Source organism: Solea senegalensis, linkage group LG21 (genome assembly GCF_019176455.1).
Source record: "Solea senegalensis isolate Sse05_10M linkage group LG21, IFAPA_SoseM_1, whole genome shotgun sequence".
Lineage (NCBI taxonomy): Eukaryota > Metazoa > Chordata > Actinopteri > Pleuronectiformes > Soleidae > Solea > Solea senegalensis.
The window spans coordinates 12142585-12163872 of record NC_058040.1 but is presented as its reverse complement, the minus strand read 5'-3'; the positions used below and the strand labels follow the sequence as shown (position 1 = coordinate 12163872).

The following is a 21288-nucleotide window of genomic DNA, read 5'->3' as shown; positions in this document are numbered from 1 at the left end:
TTCGTTTCTTTTTTCCACACTGATTTGTTATTTCAGTCTTTGGTTTAATGTTCCAAAGTAAAGTGACTTCACCGGAGGAGAAGTTAAAAATAAGGTCTGTGGGTGGGTGATAATACATTCTCCTTTAGGGCATACGTTATGCTCATCGGTCTGCCTATTAGAAGTGAATTAGTGTGAGTGAATGTAGTAAGACACTTGAGATGGCTCTCTTTTTGATCACTTAGTGAAGATAAAGAATGGTTTTCTTCTGTGCCAGGGTTTATAGAAGACATGGGAACACTTTTCATGATGTAGTTTCAACGTTACAGTTTGGTGCGTTCACTCATTTTCAGCTAATTCGATGACTGTATGTATTGTACATTAGTTTCAGAACTAATTCGACATGCTGCAGACTGAAGAGGATACATCAAACCAGTGCTCTAAACACTTGACTGAATGCCACTGCAGTACAGGATCGATATTTATTAATAATAATAATAATTATAATATAAGTATCACTGCTTTCTACCTGCTGTTTTATGGCGTTTTATTGTTCTTTTTTTATTTTCTGTGTGGGTGTTCTGTACGGAAGAGCATTAGGGTAAAAAAAAATAGAAAAACATGAAAGAAAAAAGAAAACATGAATTATGAGACTAACGTCAGAATTCTGAGATTAAAGTCAGAAACTTTATTCTTGGAATTCAGATTTTTACTGACTTTAATCTCAGAATTCTAACGTTAATCTGATAATTCTGAGGGAAAAAGTCAGAATTCGGATTTATCTCTGAATTCTGAGATTAAAATAAATCAGAATTCCGATATTAAATTAAATTCTGAGAAAAAAAGCAACCATTTTAATCTCTCCATTCATGCTGTTTTATATTATTTTCTTTCTTTCAATTTCAAGTTTGACATATGGCCATTATACTCTTCTGTATATAAAATTTATTATTATAACTATGTTATCTTTAAGACTATATTATAACTACTAATTATCACTAACTACAGCCCAGTCTCATAAAAATGATCAGAATCAGAGCTTTTGACTCGACTTGAGATAATCAATCTTTCGTTGACACTCTTCGTCTTACCTCGTCCCAGAAGATGGGGTTTTGTTCATAGCCACCGACAGACAGAGCGTCACCTTGGAGCCGCAGGTACACTGATGCATCATGGTCCCTGACATTAGGCATGTTCTGCGAAGAAGAGAGGAAACACAAAGAGAAGCATTCAAATTAGTGGAAAACCACCAGATAAGAATAACGGAAGTTTCACTTTAGAATATAATAGCAATCTAAAAACACACCTTTATTAAAGCGCGATTATCCATTGACTACTCATAGTCTTTTCTCAGCATATGTAGAAGACAGTGTATACAACGACAGACAGACCAAGTAGACATTGTCGTGAAATGCTTGCACACTGAAAGAATGTGTGTTGTGACTTGTATTCATTCTGTCACGGGTGCTTTTCATTCCAAAGTCAACTACAAGAAAATTTGCTGATTGACATTTAGAAAACGGCTCAGCACGTTTTTAACAAAAGCCAAAAAAAAAAAGCTCCTCTACAGCGTGGAGCACGGTCAGGAAAGCTGCGATCATTACTGAGCACTGCAGCACAGTCTGTCCTTCACAATCTCATACAGAAACACCACATCAGCAAGTTTATCGTTTGTATTATTGTTGTTATTCAAAGTCATTACATCTATTCACACGTGTGTCTACAGTCTGCAGGAGACGTTTTGACCCAGAGTTCCTCACACGCTGGAGGGGGAAACATTATTTCCTGTCTGAGCTCACGTCAACGTACAGTAATTCTGCTTAAGCTGCTCTTAAACCACGGAACAGAGGGAAGAGACTGTGACAATCTGTCTGAGCAGTCGTACATGTGAACACTAGATAAACACACACACACACACACACACGTGTTCGCAGACTCACAACGGCAGAGTCACTGTGACTCACTAACAGCGCACACAAGCCGCAGCAAAGTCAAAATGTACACACCGACATTTATGTCTACAACCTAAACAAACTCCAGTTATTACACATCATTCAGACACACCTTGGCTATTATAGGCTGGAAGTGTGGTCATAGTGCCCCCTGTTGGTTGCATGGAATTAATACAATACACAGGATGAAAACACACAAGTTTCTGTCCTGGAGAGGAATTAAAATTAGAGGATTGTCAACTCAACTCAAATTTATTTACAGAGCACATAACAACCGAGGTTGACCAAAGAAAGACGTCAAATGACAAAATAAAATCAGTAAAAATAGAAAGACATAAAAACATTTAAAAGCGATACAGGGGATACTAAAACACATAAGAAGCAAAACAAACAAACACAATGGGAGTCGTGGAGCAATAGTAGGTTTTTAAAGACAATTATAAAAAGGCACCTCTGGTCTTTAACTTTGTCTTAGGGAATTTTAAAAGCAGCTGGTTTAGCCGACCTAATAAAATATTAAATCATAAAACTACAGCCTGTGAGTGACTGACTGAAAAATGCACCAGAAAGTGAGGAAAAATATGTCAAACAACAGAATAGAATAGAAAAGAATGATCCACCAAAGAAAATTAACCATGACACAGATGTATTTAAACAAACCTACAGCAAGGTGTCAAGAAATTAACATATGGATTTCAGCTAATACAAAGTGCTTTATATAAAAAGTAATCCAAGAATATGTAGATTTAGAAACACAGCAGATAATCTGCCAATATTTTATGAACAATCTGCTTTAAATCTTTGGAACAACATGCATTTTTTTCATATATGTATATATATATATGTATATATATATATGTATATATATATATGTATATGTATATATATGTATATATATATATATATATATATATATATATACACATATATAGATTATATAGATATAGATATATGTATGTATATATATATATACATACATATATATATGTATGTATATGTATATATATAGATATGTATATATATATATATATATATATATATATATATATATATATATATATATATATATATATATATGTATGTATATATGTATATATGTGTATGTATGTATGTATGTATATATATATATGTATGAGAGGAAGCAGTCCTATCCTACCTGAATGCCGTCAATCCTCTCGGTCACTACATAGGCATGATGCATCGCTATGAGCGGCACCTTGACACCAGCCATTTCCCCCAGCTTGGTGGCCCACACACCTGTATGTAACAAAAAGAGACAAAATAAAGTGTTCACATCAAACCACCTGTGCAACCATCTGTTGCATGAACCCACTTTCAACTATAACTTATTGTGAGCAGTGTGTGTAGTTTTTTTGTAAAAAACAAAAAAGTCTTCATCCTTGTGATTTGGAAGGATGAGTGGGCCGGTTCCTCCCTCTCCTCTGACTCTCACCTGCACAGTTCACCACGCACGCCGTTTCAATCGTCCCGTGTGGAGTCTCCACTGCCTTCACCCTCTTCACGCCCAGGTCGTCCGTGTGTACGTTAATGCCAGTCACAGGGCAGTTCTCGATCACCTGACGTAAGAGTGGAGGAAAGTGTGTGGAGTTACTCACGTGTCACATGGAGATCCAGCATGTGGACATTTCCTTCCCTCACAGCATGAAATAACACAAACTCTGTGTTTACAAATGGATTATATGGTATGTATTGTATGTACTGTATTATATGTTGCTGTCCTTTTTCCATTTACAAGTTCATTTTGATTTTCTTTCCCTCCTTCAAACCACATTTTATAAAATGACCAAAAAAATGATTCAAAACAGGTTTGCATTTACTTTGCATTTAGAACCGGTTCCACGTTACTGGAACAATTATTCACCACTTGCTCGTGTTAATCTGAAGGAATGCTGTTGTGGGTTGGACTGCAGTGCTGCACCAAGTGACAATTAAAGAGAAATGACTCACCCAGCCCGACTTGTATGTGCGCTCATCATATTTGGCCAATAAAACCAAATTCTGATTGAGAATAATTTGAAATGAAACAGTTGGAGCAGCATACGGCTAATTGGGATCATTTAGAAAGTGTTTTGGATTCCACAGTCTGGTTTCCAGTAGCTGAATAAACCATCTTTCCAAAAAGAAAACCTATTGTATATGAGGAAACAACCATGCCACGCATTTCAAATGCGTTACATTTTTTTCCCCATTTCAAACAACAAATAATGTTATACTGCACACAAGGTCATGACATGGCTATCAGGACTAAAGCCACTTGTTTGCATGGGGGAGCTATTTTTACACCATGTTATGTCACACGCGCACAAATCGAACCAAACATGCTGACTTCTTCGAATGTTGGGTTACGATCTTAACCATTCCACTGCGCTATGATCATTTATGAAGTGGTGTTTTACCATGGCTCCCCTGGCAGACGCAGCTCTGGCCAGCGTGGTGCAGGTGCCGGCCGGGTCCATGGTGCCGTCTTTCGGTACGTACAGCGTTCCGTACAGATCGTCGACGTTCATCAGAGGATACAAGTCCTTTGTCTCCGCAGGTGACAGCACGTGGGACTCGATGCCGTAGACTTTACCCAGCTGGAAATGAGGGGATATGTCACCGTGGAGTTGCTGTGGTCATTTGTCTCATTCATTCATGTTGCCACGTTGTTATCAATATAAAGAAACACAATTTGAACATTGTAATTTAAATCAGTGCTTCCTATACGGTGCTTAACAAATTTATTAGACCACCTGTCATAAAAGCCAGAAAACTTTAAACTAAAAATGTTATTCTTAAACTTATTTATTTGGCAAATAACAAACTCAATTCACCTTTTTATACATAAATATCAACCACTAAAACCACTGTGCTTATTACTATTATTACTATTTTTGGTAAAACAGTACATTAGAAAATTCATGGATAGCAACAGTCACTATATTTTATCATTAAAAATATAATTTCCATGCATGTCGAGCAACAAAAAGGGCAAATATCAGCCTCATATTTTGAAGAGGTAACAATAAATAGAGTTCAAGTAGTAGCAGGTACCATTCAGGTCTTTACCCAACCCAGCAGCTATACTTTCCTCTTCTTACCGACATGAGGCGCTTGTACTCGTCCAGTCTCTGTTTGTTGGAAGCGATGAAGAGTCCTCCGTTCTCGATCCAGCCTGTGTGGAGACCGGTCTCCTCCTCCAAGTCTTTACTGATCACGTTCCTGGTGTGGGCCAGGAGCTCCACCTCGACATCACTGGGACGGAGCTGCCACAGCAAACCTAAAGATAAGAATACATGTGGAGTATGTACAATGTACACAGAAATGTACAAATGCAATGTTTTTGTCTGCAAAGACCAAAACTGGTGGATATACAGTTAAAAATCCAGTGTTTAGTGGGATTTATTGACAGGAATTGACAGTGGACGTGGAAAGAGGTTCTGCAGCATTTGATGCAGGTTGATAGCTTTTTCCCACCATGCACCACGTTTCTTATACTGGATACCATGTCTTTCCTGCACTCTTCCATAACATTAAACTTCTTCATCATATACAAACTACTTTTTTTTTTGCCACAGGTCACTTTACTTTTGCACTTATATACATATATTCTATTTTTCTTAACCCTGTTGTATATTTTGATATTATACTTTTACATAAAACGGTAAATGGTTTGTATTTATATAGCGCTTTTCTAGTCTTGATGACCGCTCATTCACTCACACTTTCATACTATACTCATCTATGTTTCATACCCATTCACACAGCCGTCAAGAGCAACATGGGAGTGGAGCCAGGAATCAAACTCCCAACCTGTTGTTGAAAGACGACGCGCTCTACCACTGATCCACCAAGGTCACTGTTTGTGTGTGTTCACCATTGAGATGTCACTAACTCTTACACACTTGAACTTCAAGGAGGCACCAAATTATTTACAGGCTACTGTTGTACGTTCATGTATTATCAGAATATATAAACCAGCTTTTTTCTTTGTTTTACTGGCTTACACTCTGCATGTGACAAAACTGTTGACAAGTTAAGATTAAGAGTTGCGTATGTGTATGGTTTATTGTTGAAAACAATGAATGCATCACCTGTGCATCACCCGTGCTCTCACAGTGTGTTACCTGCAGTGTGCCAGGTGGTGCCAGCGGTCAGTCTGTCTCTCTCCAGCAGCACCACGTTGGTCATACCCATTTTAGCCAGGTGATAGACGGTCTGACAGCCGAGACTTCCTCCTCCGATCACCACCGCGTCTGCTGACCTGAGGCAGGCGGCAGATAACTGCAGGTGAGCTGAGAACAACGACTTTGAAAGTGGGATGAGGATGAAGACAAAGGTCCAGTCAGAGACACAGTTCACTTAATCAAAACCAACTTAAGAAAGGAACTAAAAATGTATGTATATAGTAAAGAAATAGGTGGATGAATTATACTATGGTCAGTATGTTTGTTGTATAAATGTGTAATAGTTTCAACTTCATTTGAAAATCAGCCTTTCATACAGTATGTACTTTAACCAAGGGGCTTGCATTACGGATGCTGCTACCATGTTTCTATGGAAGCCTGAACGGACAAACAAGTCAGAGCGCACATGTCAAGCAGGAGCTTACAAAAGAATTACTCGGCCCACATAAACCCGACACATAAACAAACAGCGTACACAAGTAGGTACACAATTACTGTTTAAAATGAACATATGAGACATGTCCAAATGTCCAAATGTCCAAACATTAGCCCACACTATAATAGAGTAAGCACTCGTCCCGTCCGTCCACTCACCTGGGCAAAGGTTTCGTGGGTCCAGAGGAAACGCCATCTTCCTGTTTGAGCGTTTTCTCGTAGGGAACATTTTTTTCCTGGGTGGGCGTCGAGCTGTAGGAGCGAGCACTTGTCCGGCACAGAGGAGAGACAGGGGGACGCACGGTCAACACCATCCGCCGAACTGCGGTCCCCAGGAAGGCCATGGTCTGCTGTGGACATACACACAGACAGAGTCTCAGAATATATCAGAACATGAGGGCAAGTTTCAATGTTATTTACAACACCATACAGAGAAAGTCACTTTAACTTAAATATCTTTTAAAATAAACTACATTTAGAGCCAAAGTTATGGAACGCTGTGTCACAGGTAAAGGCATCAATCTATGGAATAACTTGTTTTAAATGTGAAGAGATGCTTAAGTAAAAAACACTTTGCTGCAAACAGAACCATTAAAATGTAAATGACTTACATAGAGATTGTTTACACTAGCTGTTCAGTTGCAGCTTTTGCCATACTTGTTACACTAGTTTTGATTGCTCCATGTTCTATATATCAATTATGGCAGCAGTAATGCATGTCTGTATGGTATGTCATGTGGCAATTCTCCATCACATTATAAATCTATTGCACAAAATAAATAAAAAAGCGATATTTTCCTCCACATTTGTTTAGCCATCTGTTTAAAACAGGAGGTTTCATGATTCCATGGCTGGAACCATGGAGCTCCAGTTCCAGCCAGCAAACACCTGCACTGATTACAGTCCTGGATTACTACAACCAAGCCCGCTACTCAATCTGCTATCTGACGAGACGGGAGTTGGCCGAGATCAAGGTCCACAGAGAGAAAGAGCCTAGTTCAGCTGCAACTTTAACATGGCCACTGTATTAGACTTTGGAGTCTGAAGGCAAAAACAGTCCCGACTTCATGCATCCACTTTCTCAACCACGTCACTGCTGCGTACAAACCCTGCAGCGTTAGCTCTACATAAGTCTCGGTAATCCTGTTATCACATCGGTGACTTGTCATCTGGATCCTGTTTGAAAGACATTTGAATGTCGTTCTCTTTCTCAAATATACAGGTCTGTAATAATGTTGAAGTGTAATATATATCTGTATGAACGACAGACAGTTGGCTGCAAACTGTACAAACTGTTCAACTGTAGCTGTAGGGTTTCAAATATACAGTTTAGAAGCAGAGCAGACACTTTGAAGTGACAGCAGCATGCTCTGCAATCTTTTAGACGAAGACAACAGCCACAATATGCCAAGGTGAACAAACATGAAGTATTTTTAAGTTTGTTCATCGATACGAGTCAGAAAACATGATTTTTATTATATTTTTGATAACTGAGCCCCTGCCCCTGAAATGTCTGCACACGCCACTGGAGCACACCACTCACTTATGAATTAGAGGATAAACAACAACTTTCAAACACGCCCGGAACACTACATTTAGCGAGCGACGTGGCATTAAACGCAGCATTTGCTGCTCAACAACAGTCCTGCAGCATGACAGACAGCCGCGGGTTTGCCTTCCACTTACGTTTAGTTACTCTTGTTACACGGTTCGGTTTATAGTCCGCGCGAAACTCCACACGAGACCCACGGAGCTGGAATGGAGCAGTTTGCAGAAACACACACACACACACACACACACACAGAGAGAGAGAGAGAGAGAGAGAAGGGGAAGGAGTCTGAAGTGCGGTAAAGGAAAGAAAAATGGCTGAAAGATTTCACTCGCCAGAGGGAGAAAGTGAGGTTTAAAGGCGAGCTGCTGTTGTAGTTCCTGTTTTCACCCCTCCTTCTCCCCCGCCTCCTCCTCCCCACGCAGTGTCACTGTCAGTCCACAGACCATGAGTGTATTTATTATCTGTGCAGCAGCAGCAGACAGTCAAGTGATTCTCAGAGAGGGTGGGGTTTATGTATTTATTTACTTATTTATTTACTTATTTATTTATTTATAAGGTCACGAAAACTGTGCGTAAACAACGCAGATGGTGAAATCCATATGGAAAGCAACAGCAGCTGAACTAACAGCTGACACTGTGGAAACCGTATGACTCGTTATCAGTGTCTTATAGTGGGTATTGATGACATCTAATGAACTCATTTGGTAAAAAAATCATCAATAATAATCAATCATCCATACAGTATATACATATATATATATAAACTCAGAAATGAAACTAGCATAACATGCAACCACTAAAACTGAACTATAATTTAACATCTTAATCAAGAAATAATAATATACTTTACTATTTTTGCTGGGTTTTTTTGTAAAATGATTAATTTGAGAAAATGACACTACTAATTATATTTTAGCATTAAAAATATCATTTCTGTTGAAGCGCTTCTACATACTGGTGTATTAACCATTACAGAAACATGGTGGTGGTCTAAGACTTTGTTAATTTGTTAAGCACTGCATATATACACTGTATGTATACATCTGTGTGTGTTTGTGTGTGTGTGTGTTTATTAAAATGTGGGAGAACTATTGGAAACATTAAGGATGATTAAGAATGATTCTCAACAGCAACAACATATCTAAAGGCTTCAAAAGAAATATTGTGTAGTGAAAAAACATTGTGGGGTGATGTATTGCCAACATACTATATGTTGGCATAGTGTGTGTCTGTGTGTGTGTCTGGGGGGATGTTGGTGTAACAGCTGCTGGAGCCACTGACGTCCTGAAGGGCCAGAGACCAAACCAAGCAAAAGTAAGTGTGTGTGTGTACATGTTTTAAATAGGCTGTGTGGTCCAGTTGTCAAAGAAACCTACATTTGTGAGGACATTCTTACCTTTTTTGGATGTTCCACACACCTTTATTGGGCTTTTTGAGGATTAAGACCTAGTTTTGATGCAAAACCATGTGTGTGCGCATGTGTGTGTGTGTGTGTGAGAGACAGAGAAGCAGCTCAGCACACAGCAAATAGTGCAAACTCAAATAACATTATTTGTAAAGCAACAAAAATACACGGCATGGAATCGGCTATATTAACAGTACAAATGCGCGTATGAACGTTGTTAACAGCAGGGCTGTGCGTGTGTGGGAGTCACAGGATATATACGTTGATTTTGCAGGAGGAATGAATGGTGAGAAGACCACAGGCTTGTGAAACCTTATATGCTATGAGCTGTGTGCAGTTTCTCGGCTGGCCAAGTTTGACCTGATGAAACTCCACCTCTTCTCGGGCAGCCAATGAGGCGCTGAGTTCAGGTCCCCTCCTGTGACAGGTTCTGTCCAGTTGCTTCAAACAGCCTGAAACAGGACAGAAGCTGAATCTACACTAACCTTTGAGGTTCACTGCCTGCTTTTTCACTATCATGCATTACATAACAGCTTCTTAAGTGCAGCGTGGGCTGTAAACCTAGCTACACATGTGTGAGAATGTGCTTTTTAAATCTTACAACACTCCAAAGTGAAATAAGGTCACAAAAAGTGTATAGATTAGTGTGAGTGCTTGTGAAAAAGAATCAAAGATGAGTGTGACTGTACAACATGATTCAAGAGATTTAACAATACAACATAAATACACAAATATAAAAAGACATTTGGAATACCTCTCAGAATACCACCAAGTGCAGGGAAAACAGTCTCTCCATATCACCCTGGTTCTCCCATGAAAAATGATATTCCACCCTCTTGTGGTGAATGTTGGTCCATGCAACACGGAGGAACAACTCCTCTGCCCTCAAATCATCAAAATAATAAGAAAACAAAAAAGTGTAAAACAAACATCCTGTTTTATAATATAATGTCATTCTCAGGGGCATTTAGAGAGAGAAGCTTTGGGTCAAAAAGCCATTTCACTTTTATTGAATTGATGTTGCACATCATGTTTTATGACTCGGTCTGTCGACCAGCACCAGGAGACAAATAAATTAAGACATGTGAAGTAATGAAGATACAACAGCAGAAAGGTCCATGAGAGACATGGGGTCACTTTTGAGAGGAATTGGAAGACTAAAATATCTTAAAAGCCCCTTTAATTTAAATTCACATCATTTCATTTAGTAGAATCTGTTCTTTTATGAGAAATAATCGTGTATTAAGACCTAAAAATGTTACTTCTCATTGTTCCAACAACATGTACAGTTGAGACAACCTGAAACCACATCTAGGCATTTTGTTGACATAGTTTTAACATGTTATACTGAAAAATGTGTATGCCTAATGCGTGAATTTAACAACACCAATTTTCAAACTACATGGAGATCTGATCTGCAGCAAAATATGAAATCATAAAACCGGAGAGGAAATAGATCTGATGTTTCAGATCTATTAATAATAGCTTGATATTCTACAAAATAAAACATTTTAGCAGAATGCAAACATTCCGTTTGATCGCTTCACATATACATAGATATATAAAAAAACAAACTTCTTGCATATAGTCTTATATTATGCCGGTAAGCACGTCAACCTAAAGCCAAGGTAAATATAATAAAGGCTCAAATTTAGCTTAGTATTAAATGAATGGGTAACAGACCGATTCAACAACAACAACAACAACAACAACAACAACAACAAATTAAAGCAATAACAGTCTCATACTTTTGTCCAGGAGTTGTGAACAGTGCAGCTACTGGATCCTAAATCAGTCTGTGATGAGCAGAAAAGTCTCTCTCTGGTTTCCTATAATAAAAAAAAGCTCTGTAATTAACATCATAAACATGCAATCATCAGAGGAACACACGCCCTCTCAGGCATACATTCAAAAATGCTCTTGACATCAGTCGTATAAAAAAAAAAAAAACTGTAAAAAGTGTAAACTCTTGGAATATTTAAGAAGAAGAATCTTGACTGTTCAAGGTTAACCTGCTGTGCAACTTCAAGCATCCGTCTGTGTCACAGCATACGTATAGTCCAGGTTAAAAGACACTGTCAGGGGTGTGGCGTGGTGGAGACTCGGTACAAAATCTCAGTGCAGTTCCTCTTTCTCGGCATCTGTCTCTCAGACCTCGTGAGCGTCTTGACCTGCAGGTTCCTCCACAGCTTTTCAAGGTCCACACTAAAGTTCGTCCCTGTAGGCCGACGACAGCATCTCCGGTGCCGGCGCGGACCCTTTCAAGGTCTTGTGGGAACCTCTCCAGTCGGTGCGCACGTTGTCGTCGTCCCACAGAGTGGACGTCTCGGTGTCGCTCACCCACTGGGCATCACCGGCGTAGTGACACGGCTGGACCAGGAGGGGGCTTGCACTGAAGGCTTGTAGGTTTCTGTTGGGGAAGTGGGACTTGTAGTCCTCACTGCAGAGAGAGAGAACCATGATGAGAGGTCACGCGGACTCATTTGTGACTGTAATGTCACTATTAAAGAAGCAACAGGAACATCGCGCTAGTAAAGTGAGATGAATGAGGTTGGTGTTCACTTGTATGTGCTCGACTTTATCATCTATTTTCCATCTATTTACCGATAAGCGACAGAGCATGAATGAAGGCAACTTCAATCTGTGTGCAAGAGAAATAAAAGTTACATACTACAGCTTTAAAGGCATCTTTTACCCCCCCCCCCATGATTCAGTGCTAATCATTAATATCTGTTTTATTTGATGCTAATTTAAAAATCCATGCATTTAACAGAAGTGTAGTTTCAGTGACTCTTAACATGAGAGGTGACAGCAGGAGCCATGTGTGCTGTGGTTCTTGTGCATTCTTAGCAGACCAGTCAGGCATAGCAAATTAGAACCACGGAGGTGAGGGAGGGAGAAAGGAAGACAGAGAGAGAGGGAGAGAATAGAGATAGTGGGTTGGCTATCAGCCACTTTTCCACACACGAAGCGTGCAGATGCTGCCAAGCCTTCTGGTGTGCAGGCCCTTCAGCAATAAGGCCTATTTCATCTCCTACAGTCAGCACCTCAGATGCGTCTCATTTCCTCTGCTCCATCATCACTAAGGGGATGATGAGAAAAGACTGAGAGTCTGATTAGTGCTAATGTCAGGGATATTAGGGTTAAGAATGGGGACAGCAATGCATTACCAAGCAGCCGTGAGATTAAAAAAAACAACAACAAAAAAACAAAACAAGGAGGAGATATAGTTTTTGTGTGTCAAATCAAATGCGCGCCACAATGTCGTTATAATAAACACAGATTACATCCGCAGCCGTCTGGGTTCAGGTGGTCATACGTTAGTACATGCTGGCATTAGCATATTAGTGTTGCCTTCATAAGCACCTTGGCATCGTATATAGTGTTGTTGTCTCAGTTTCCCACGTTTGCATGCATTTACTTTCTCTTTCACCGCTAACATCACACTGCAGCTGTGACTGAAGGGAATGTTGGGTCTGAACCAGAGTCATTAACACATACACTCTGTGACCTGAGGAGGGCGCCAAATCATATGTAGGTCGGTCGGTAGGTAGGTAGGAAGGAAGGAAGGAAGGAAGGAAGGAAGGCATAAGGCTTTATCTGGCAAACAAACTGAGGTAGGTATGTAGGAAGGAAGGAAGGGGAGGGAGGGAGGGAGGAGGAAGGAAGGAAGGAAGGAAGGAAGGAAGGAAGACATATGGCTTTATTTGGCAAACAAACTGAGGTAGGCATGAAGGAAGGAAAGAAGAAGGAAGAGAGAAGGAAGGAAAGAAGAAGGAAGGAAGGAAAGAAGGGAGGAAGGAAAGAAAGAAGGCACATGGCTTTATCTGGCAAACAAACTGAGGTAGGCATGAAGGAAGGAAAGAAGGAAGAGAGGGAGTAAGGAAAGAAGGAAGGAAGGAAGACATATAGGTTTATCTGGCAAACAAACTGAGCTAGGTGTGTAGGAAGGAAGGAAGGAAGGAAGGGGGAGGAAGGAAGGAAGGAAGGAAGGAAGGATGGAAGACATATGGCTTTATCTGGCAACAAACTGATGCTAAAAAAATGAGACAACACCCACAGGGAGCGATGCAGGCAACACACCTGAATGTCCTATGAAATAATTAAAATCTCTTTTAAAAATTGTCTGTCTGAAACAAAGCATTTACACTTCTATTTCACCTCTAACGTCACAGTGCAGCTGTGGCTGAAGGGAATGTTGGGTCTGCAGGTATTTGGTCATGAACCAAAGTCATAAACAAATGATATTTTTGACCTGAAGATGGCGCCAAATCAAAAGTAAAGGGATGGTCAAAGACATCTGAATCCCATATGGCTTTATCTGGCAAACAAACAGACGCTAAAAGACTTAGACAATCACCCACAGTGAGCGATGCAGCCAACAAACCTGAATGTGAAAAAAATAAAAGACTTTCCTGCAAGAATTTCTTTTAAAATGTTGTTTCCTTATTTATCTCTTGAAGCAAACCAACACGAGACCAACGAGAATAGAGTTTACAGCCAAAACTGACCTTATTTAAAAAGAAGTGAAACCAAAAACTTCATTATAGCTCCTAAATGTGTCGCTCCATAAAAACCCAGTTAAATATATAGGCGGCTATATGGAATGTTAGGAGCCATTCTGAGGACTTTTTATATATAACTGTGAGCAGAAAAAGGTTTTAACTTCACTGAATATAAATATGATGAAGAACATTATCATTTTACAAACTATCCACCAGACCAAAGATTTAAAGAGAGGGAAGTATGAGCTCATTTCTGCCAGAGGCTCCAGTGCTGCTGTCATACATACTTGGGATGTTTGTCATACATGATGGGGAGAAATTCATCGACCGGCAGCATCTTGGAAAGCGGTTCAGCGTTCAGCAGTTTCTGGGCTCCTTGTAGGGAGATGGCGTACGACAGAGTCCAGTAGGAGTAGTCGGCGTGCACCAAATTGTAAACCTTTTCCACATCGCCCTCCTTTCCAGGATTCACCTGCTTCCTGCCAAAGTATCTGTAGCGCCACAAAAACCACGATGAGACATAAAAGGGACAAGAAGAAGAACAAATAAGGAGCACTGTCAGTCACTAACAACTAGGTTCTCCCATGTGTAATTGCTGCCAAATGTGCCGGAGAGGATGTTTATGCAGCATTTGTTCTGCACATGTTACACCATGTTCAGACTAGAGCCACAGACAACAGCAAAAGACCACTTCTCATCCGTTTAACAAATCACCTTCACAGTGAGAGAAACTGACACAAAAACACATGCTGGAGGTTTTATGTGGAGTAAAATATCCACGGAGGAACCTTTTATTAAGCTTAAATAAGGACTTAAAATCGAGCAGGATTTATAAAATGAATTGTTAAAATGTGGCTGGATAAACAATAAAAACTAAATGTGTTACAGCTGCTTCTGCTCTGCATTTCGTCTGACTTGATATGGTTTTAAAAAAAAAGCATTCACGTCTTACATGATGTCCCAGTCAAGGTCCACCTGCTCCACCTCCTCCATCAGCCTGAGGACTCGTCGTTTGAAGTTGGCCTGGAAACGGACATCGTCCTCAAAGATGAGCGCTTTGTCCATCTGCACGTCCACCATCTGAGGACGGCAGAGAAAAAAAAACAAACATTCACATTGGCCTGTTTAATTGTCTGACCCGTTTCCAGGCAAGTAAAAACAAAATGCAGAAGAACTTGAATTCGTTTCTTGGAAATCCAATCCTTTAAATTCTGTTTTAAATCATCTGTAACCATTAAAACGTTTCATTAAAATTGGAAGACATAAGACATCCATGAAATCTTTTGCAGAGGCTCAACTGAAAATCCTTAAATAAAACACCAACCAAGACTTGTTTTACTCATCGAAAAATAGTTCCCCTATGATGTTTCTATCTATAGAAAGTTTGAGATTTGATAAATAGGTTTTACATTCAGTTCCAGTCAAAAATAATTTTACTAAATAGAAACCATAGCGTGACATGTTCTGTTGTCTCAAAATGAGCACCTCTTATTTAGAGATCAAGGCAATAAATAAAAGTGTTTTAATATTTCGTCAACTAACAACATGCGTCACGTCCTGTGTCCACATCAAAAGCGATATTTAAAAAGTACACCTTTGAATCAAAGTGGCTCACGTTATTTTGGAAGGACACAAATCTACATAGTTCTGACAGTGTTTTTTGTAGTTCAGTGCAACAAACTTGAGTTATTATATCTATACAGTATATAAAACTTTATGTGTGACGGGCTCAAAGGGGTTTTGTGGCTCCAGGTTACTTTCTCACCTCCTTCCAGATGAAGTAGTGGCTGAGGAAGCAGCCCACCTCTCCTTTGGTCAGGGTGCGTCCTGAGAACGGGTCGTAGTAGCCCGGCAGTAGGTCAACACCCAGGATCTTAATCTCGCTGCTGTTCAGTGCGCTGCATACACAAAACGTACAGGTATTACATTGTCATGATGAAAGAACAATGACTTACAAATACACAGTATATTACAGTTCTCCACGCTACATTTTTCTCCTTCTGTGTTCTCGCTGCACTTACTTCCCATCGATGGCGTCCACCACCTTGACGTCAACCTCCAGCTCGTTCAGAGAGAACAGCATCCGGTCGCGGCGGTCAGTGCGGCGCCGCAGATTTATCAGAAAGATCTGAGACGAGGAGGAGGACATTCAATCAACTGTTGTAGCTGCATTTTGGTAACATCGGGGACCTTTAGAAACAAAATATGTATAGTTGTTACTGATTCTGGTCGTCCAAATTACCTCATCGAAGCCCATGAGGTCTCTCTGTTTGGGGAACATGTGGACAAAACGAGACGGATGCATGGGAGGACCATCAACTGCGGGACAAAGAGGAGACACAAATGAACACATTTACTTGGCCCTATGTCTGTTAACTTGAACCAAAACACTCAAAAAGCACAGTCTCTTCTTACTCATGGACTCCAGGTGGACATGAACGAAGTTGAGGCGATCATCTTCCAAGGTCTGGAGAGGTTTGGCGGGGACGTTCAGGTATCCGTAGCGCTCCTTGTTACACAAGTACATCTGTATCTCTGAGTGGGGATTAAGATCACTCAATAGCTGCTGGAATACATGACACATTATCCTTTCTGTGCAGTGAAGTGCAAACCTGCAGCTCGACAGGAGAAGGCGAACACGATGATGTCGTCGTAAGGCCAGGAGTACTCTTCGTGAGGAGGGTAGAACGCCAGTTTCTTCATGCCCTCCTTCCTTAAATCCAGCAGCATGGTGGAGTGAACCATCGGCACCGGGAAGCAGCCCAGTCTGTGGCGGCGGCGGGTGGGGAAATACTCGGCTGTTCGACGGTAATATCCCTGCACGGACGCACGTAGATGCAGAGATAGTAAAGAAAATGCAGATAAAAACGTTGTGTTTTCAGTCAAACTGTAACACACAACAAGTTTTGACATTCACCTGCGGAGTGATGCCGCACCAGTAGTTGGAGTACGCTCCCTGAGAGTCCAACATGGGCGCGATGACAGACTTGTTCTCCGCTATCATCAGGTTGAGCGTCTCCGGGTTGGTGAGGATGTTGTCAGTGTCGGCGTACTGAAGATACGCGGACGGACACACACACACAGACACACACACAGACACACACACGGGAGAGCGGAGGACAATAAGACAAATGAATGAAGAAGTGCGTCGTGAATCATGTACGTCTGAACCAAAAAAGAGTTCTCTACCAGGATGTAGTCAGCCCAGCGTTTCCTGGCAAAGTTGAGCGCCGCCTGCTTCAGCTTCATCACGTGCTCGTACCTGGTGTTGGTCCAGTGTTTAGGACCCAGCTCTCCGGCGTAGGATCTTTAGACAGACAATCCATATTTATATATTATCATGGGTTAGGGTTAAGTGATGTGTTTAAAGCAATGCATTTGCTTTAAAGCAAAGCAAAGATTCACCACAACAATAATAATAATGCTTTTTTTGAACCATTTTCCCACAAATGTGACTTCTAATTGTGTTCACACTGAAAGATATTGTTTTTTTTCCAAGCAGAATTGTGAAATTTACTCCAAAGAAACATATTCCATGGTCTTCTTATTTCAAATGTATATCTTTATGGACCAGGAGTCTGACCTATATCACCCTGACCAGCCTGGAGAAAATGTATGAAAAACTACATGCTTCAAACGTATTGATAACAGACAGATAACAGGGAGATAACCCTCATTTTAAACTTGTCTTTAAAAGGCTTTTGTGCGTTTCAAAGTTAAGCACATCTTTGCACAACAGTTAACAATAACATTTATTATAAAAATAATAAAAAATGTCAGTTCTTCAGGGGGCTAATGATTTTGACCCAAAAATAAAACTAGCACGTTTGACGATGGAAATACTTTTAAAGCATTTTCATAATGTCATCCTCAATTGTACACGTGTGTGGCCCTAAAAACTGTATGAATAACTAAGTGTATATTATGTGTCAGCAGAGAGAAGTGTCCACGCAGAGAAATGTGTATGAACACGCAGCGACGTGCCACGTCGTTACCTCATTATGCAAAGACTAAACGCAGTGATTCCACCGTGGCTGACCTAATTCAATGTTCACTCTGCTTATAGAAAACATGCAGTAAAGACAGAACGAGGAACATCAATGCTTCAAGGATTAGCCACGGCTTTTCCTTTATGTTATCACCATCCATACGACACTTGTGGGAACCTTTGATTATGTGTATTTGGCCATAAAATGTCAGAAAATTCTGATGATTTCAAACGTCTTAATTGTTCCCACAAGCTAAAATGATTCACTTTTAACGATTTCTTGGTTACATGGAGCAAAAGAGTGCTTGAGTAATAAAAGCCTTCACTAAAACATTTAAAAAAAATAAAAAATGGTATTAAAACTTGATTTACATGGGCTGCTCCATTGGCCTCCACTCCACATAATGGTAGTACTTCTGCATGACAGTGAGCCACTCTTTGAGCATGGCCGTGCTGTTGTCTGCGTTGTGATCCGTGGCAGCCCTGAAGAGATCCAAAGCAGATGGTAAAAATAAACACGCACGTCCAAAACGCATGAAAGTCAAACTGCTGCTCTGACGGAGGGAAGACGAACACAACTCCAGAGATTATTCTCCAACATATGCAACATTTTCCCCACTGGTGAGAGAATTGTGGAGAGACTTACGCAACTGGAAGATACAGAGTCAATTATCGGAGCTTTTCTATGGTAAAGAGTTCATGACTGATATAAGGATTATAACAAACAGTAAACTATACAGGATCTATTTAAATAGTACAGTTTTACTGTGGTGGTCCCCCTGGTGCCCAAGTGGACAAAAATGCTGCCCTCTTGAGTTAACAGGACACACGATAACCTACCCTCAAGAGGGGTAAAAACATGAGGAAGTGCCCTAATTAAAAAAGTGGAAGGAGTGTCGTTCTAGTGGAGCAAAGTGATGCAGTGCTCTATAAGATGCCCTTGCGACTTTGTTTCCTATGGGTGTCCTTCCACACCAAAAAGGGTGTCGTTATGAAGTCCCCTACTGTCCCTACATGACAGTGTCCCAACGGGTGTCCTTAGAGGAAATGATATTCAGTGTTTTTCACAAGAAGCTGCCCAGTATGAGCGAAAGCGTACTTAAGCGTACTAGTGGTGCCCTTTTCATTTTCGCCCCTGCCCTCACAAACGTCTGTGCACGCCACTGATCATCAACCTTAAATATTACGTGGAAAAAGCATCATATTTTGACGTGACCGCATTATTATTCACCTCTGAGCAGAGTCACATGACCATCACAGCTGCTCAGCAGATATACACTCATATACAGTGATATACACTGACATAGAGCCAGCATCTTAAAATAAATCACACGTTACATTTGCATATAAGGACAGACACGTTCAAAATGACAGTGAGTTGTTACTCCAGAGGCATTTGCTGCTGAAAACACCAGTTTCCCTCTCTTTATCTTTAGTTTTGGACACAGTTAGGAAACGTTGATATCAGTCACAACATTGATTCATGCAGTCCACAGAGGGGAAATGAACGTGTGTGTGTGTGTGTGTGGAGTGAAAGACAGCCTGTGGACTCACAGAGAGAAGACAGAAAGACGACGACGAGGAGGAGGAGGAGGGGGGACACAGGAGGAGGAAGAAGGAGGGAGAGCTGTTGCTTTCACAGACTCATTTAAATGCAATTGACCTTTTGAACGGCTGCAACAGTGGGATAAAAAGAGGGAGAACCCCGTCTGTTGAGTGTGTGTGTGTGTGTGTGTGTGTGTGCATGCAGGAGCAGCAGCAGGAGGAGCAGGAGGAGGAAACCCACCACACTGAGATGCGGTCTCTGGGGTAGTTGAGTTTCTCCAGTGCGCCGAGGTAGTACGGCAGGGAGTGCGCGGTGTTCCGGGCTATGATGGCGATAACCACGGTGGGAGGCTGCACTTTCGACTCCTCTGGATACTTTTCCTCCGAAAAGTAACAGTCGACCTGGAAGAGAGAGGCCGCAAAGAGCAGAGAGCGGAGCAACATGGTGACAGAGGGACAGACAGAGAGACAGGGACAGAGAGAGGACAGTGGACAGGGTAACAGCTCAGCAGCAGCTGTGTACGCGTCAGCAGTCCAAGAGAAGGGAAAAAAGGGCTTTCCTAAAAGTTTCAACCCCCAAACACCGAGGTTCAGTTCCGACTTCCGCTTCCATCTTATGACTCAAGGAAAAAATAAAAAAAAGGGAAAAGGAAAAAAATGAAGGCGTGATTTGGCCGAAGTGTAGTTTTTCACATGTGAGACACGAGAGACACTTCCTGAAGAGGAAAGTGACGTAGAACAATTAGAAAAAACTCAGAGGTCATCTGATCAAAAGCTACACGTTTCGCTAGAAAACAAATCCATTATTCATATCATCACATAGAGTTAGGCATGATTTAAAATCTTTTTTCCCTTTATTACTATTAATTGAAAATATGAATGAAATAAATCACATGATTACACATCACGACTATGATCATATTCTTTAGTGGAAACAAAATATGAATTTATTTTTTTTGCTTGTGCAAGAAAATGTAACAACAAACAACAAAACCAGATCATGGGCTTGTTTTTTGTCAACATATATATTATAGACATTTACTGCAAAACTGTGCAAGTGTTTCCACTTTCACACATTAAGCATGATTTGATGATGATGAGGATTATATGTTGCATGTTGGGTAAATCTGGAGTCTGTGTTCATGTTGCATTGTGTGTGTGTGTGTGTGTGTGTGTAATCTCTGGTTTGTATCCTGGCATCAGTTTCAGAGGTTGACCAGCAGGGGAGGTTTGATCCAAGAGAAGGCCCGTGTGTGTGTGTGTGTGTGTGTGTGTGTGTGTGTGTGTGTAACATTCATACTTTGTGAGGACCACTATCCTATAATCCACAAGAAGTGAGGAAATATTTATGGAAATTAGGACAATTTGGCTGGTGCTCATGTTCTGGTTATTAGGTACATTAGGTGCATAAAATTAGGTACATCTAGTTGTGATGGTTAAGGTTAAATGGCAAGAGAACATATAATGTCTATGAATGTCCTCTCGAGAATGCTGTACGAGAACGTGTGTGTGTGTGTGTATAATTGTGATCACTACAAAACCATTATGGTCAAGGGCCTCAGACACACACACACACACACACACACACACTGGATAAATAAATGAGTTCACATTTGCCAGTAAAAACATAAAAAAAAAATCTGTGTGTCATTATTTACAAGTAATATTTATCTCTATTTTATTTATTTATTTATTACATTTATATGCACTTCTATGTTTGTCTTAACAATTATTGATCCA

General features: G+C 40.5%; 2 protein-coding genes across 2 annotated transcripts in view; both read right to left on the bottom strand.

Annotated features, from left to right (window-relative positions):
• The window catches only part of sardh (sarcosine dehydrogenase), a 33384-nt gene extending 24887 nt beyond the window's left edge, over positions 1-8497 (bottom strand). Inside the window, exons 1-8 of the mRNA XM_044012468.1 lie at positions 8240-8497; positions 6713-6903; positions 6059-6195; positions 5033-5211; positions 4349-4528; positions 3385-3508; positions 3088-3188; positions 1071-1175 (exon numbers count right to left, since the gene is read on the bottom strand). Coding sequence (XP_043868403.1) covers positions 1071-1175; positions 3088-3188; positions 3385-3508; positions 4349-4528; positions 5033-5211; positions 6059-6195; positions 6713-6897 — 1011 coding nt within the window. The 5' untranslated portion in view covers positions 6898-6903; positions 8240-8497. The remainder of the gene's footprint in view (positions 1-1070; positions 1176-3087; positions 3189-3384; positions 3509-4348; positions 4529-5032; positions 5212-6058; positions 6196-6712; positions 6904-8239) is intronic.
• Positions 8498-10497: 2000 nt separating this feature from the next.
• On the bottom strand, positions 10498-20041 carry cercam (cerebral endothelial cell adhesion molecule). The gene is made up of 12 exons (XM_044013013.1): positions 19790-20041; positions 18376-18486; positions 17205-17322; positions 16933-17067; positions 16628-16832; positions 16431-16550; positions 16258-16334; positions 16037-16143; positions 15781-15913; positions 14968-15095; positions 14303-14506; positions 10498-11950 (listed from the first exon to the last, which is right to left on the bottom strand). The coding sequence occupies exons 1-12, from the start codon at positions 19990-19992 to the stop codon at positions 11716-11718; spliced, it is 1776 nt and encodes a 591-aa protein (XP_043868948.1). The 5' UTR covers positions 19993-20041; the 3' UTR covers positions 10498-11715.
• Between the last annotated feature and the right edge of the window lie 1247 nt (positions 20042-21288).

Coding starts and splice junctions, on each gene's coding strand:
- cercam (XM_044013013.1), bottom strand. CDS start 19,992: ATGTTGCTCCGCTCTCTGCTCTTTGCGGCCTCTCTCTTCCAGGTCGAC. Junction 17,068..17,204: donor GCTGGGCTGACTACATCCTG/GTAGAGAACTCT, acceptor GCGTATCTTCAG/TACGCCGACACTGACAACAT. Junction 16,551..16,627: donor CTTCTCCTGTCGAGCTGCAG/GTTTGCACTTCA, acceptor ATCCCCACTCAG/AGATACAGATGTACTTGTGT.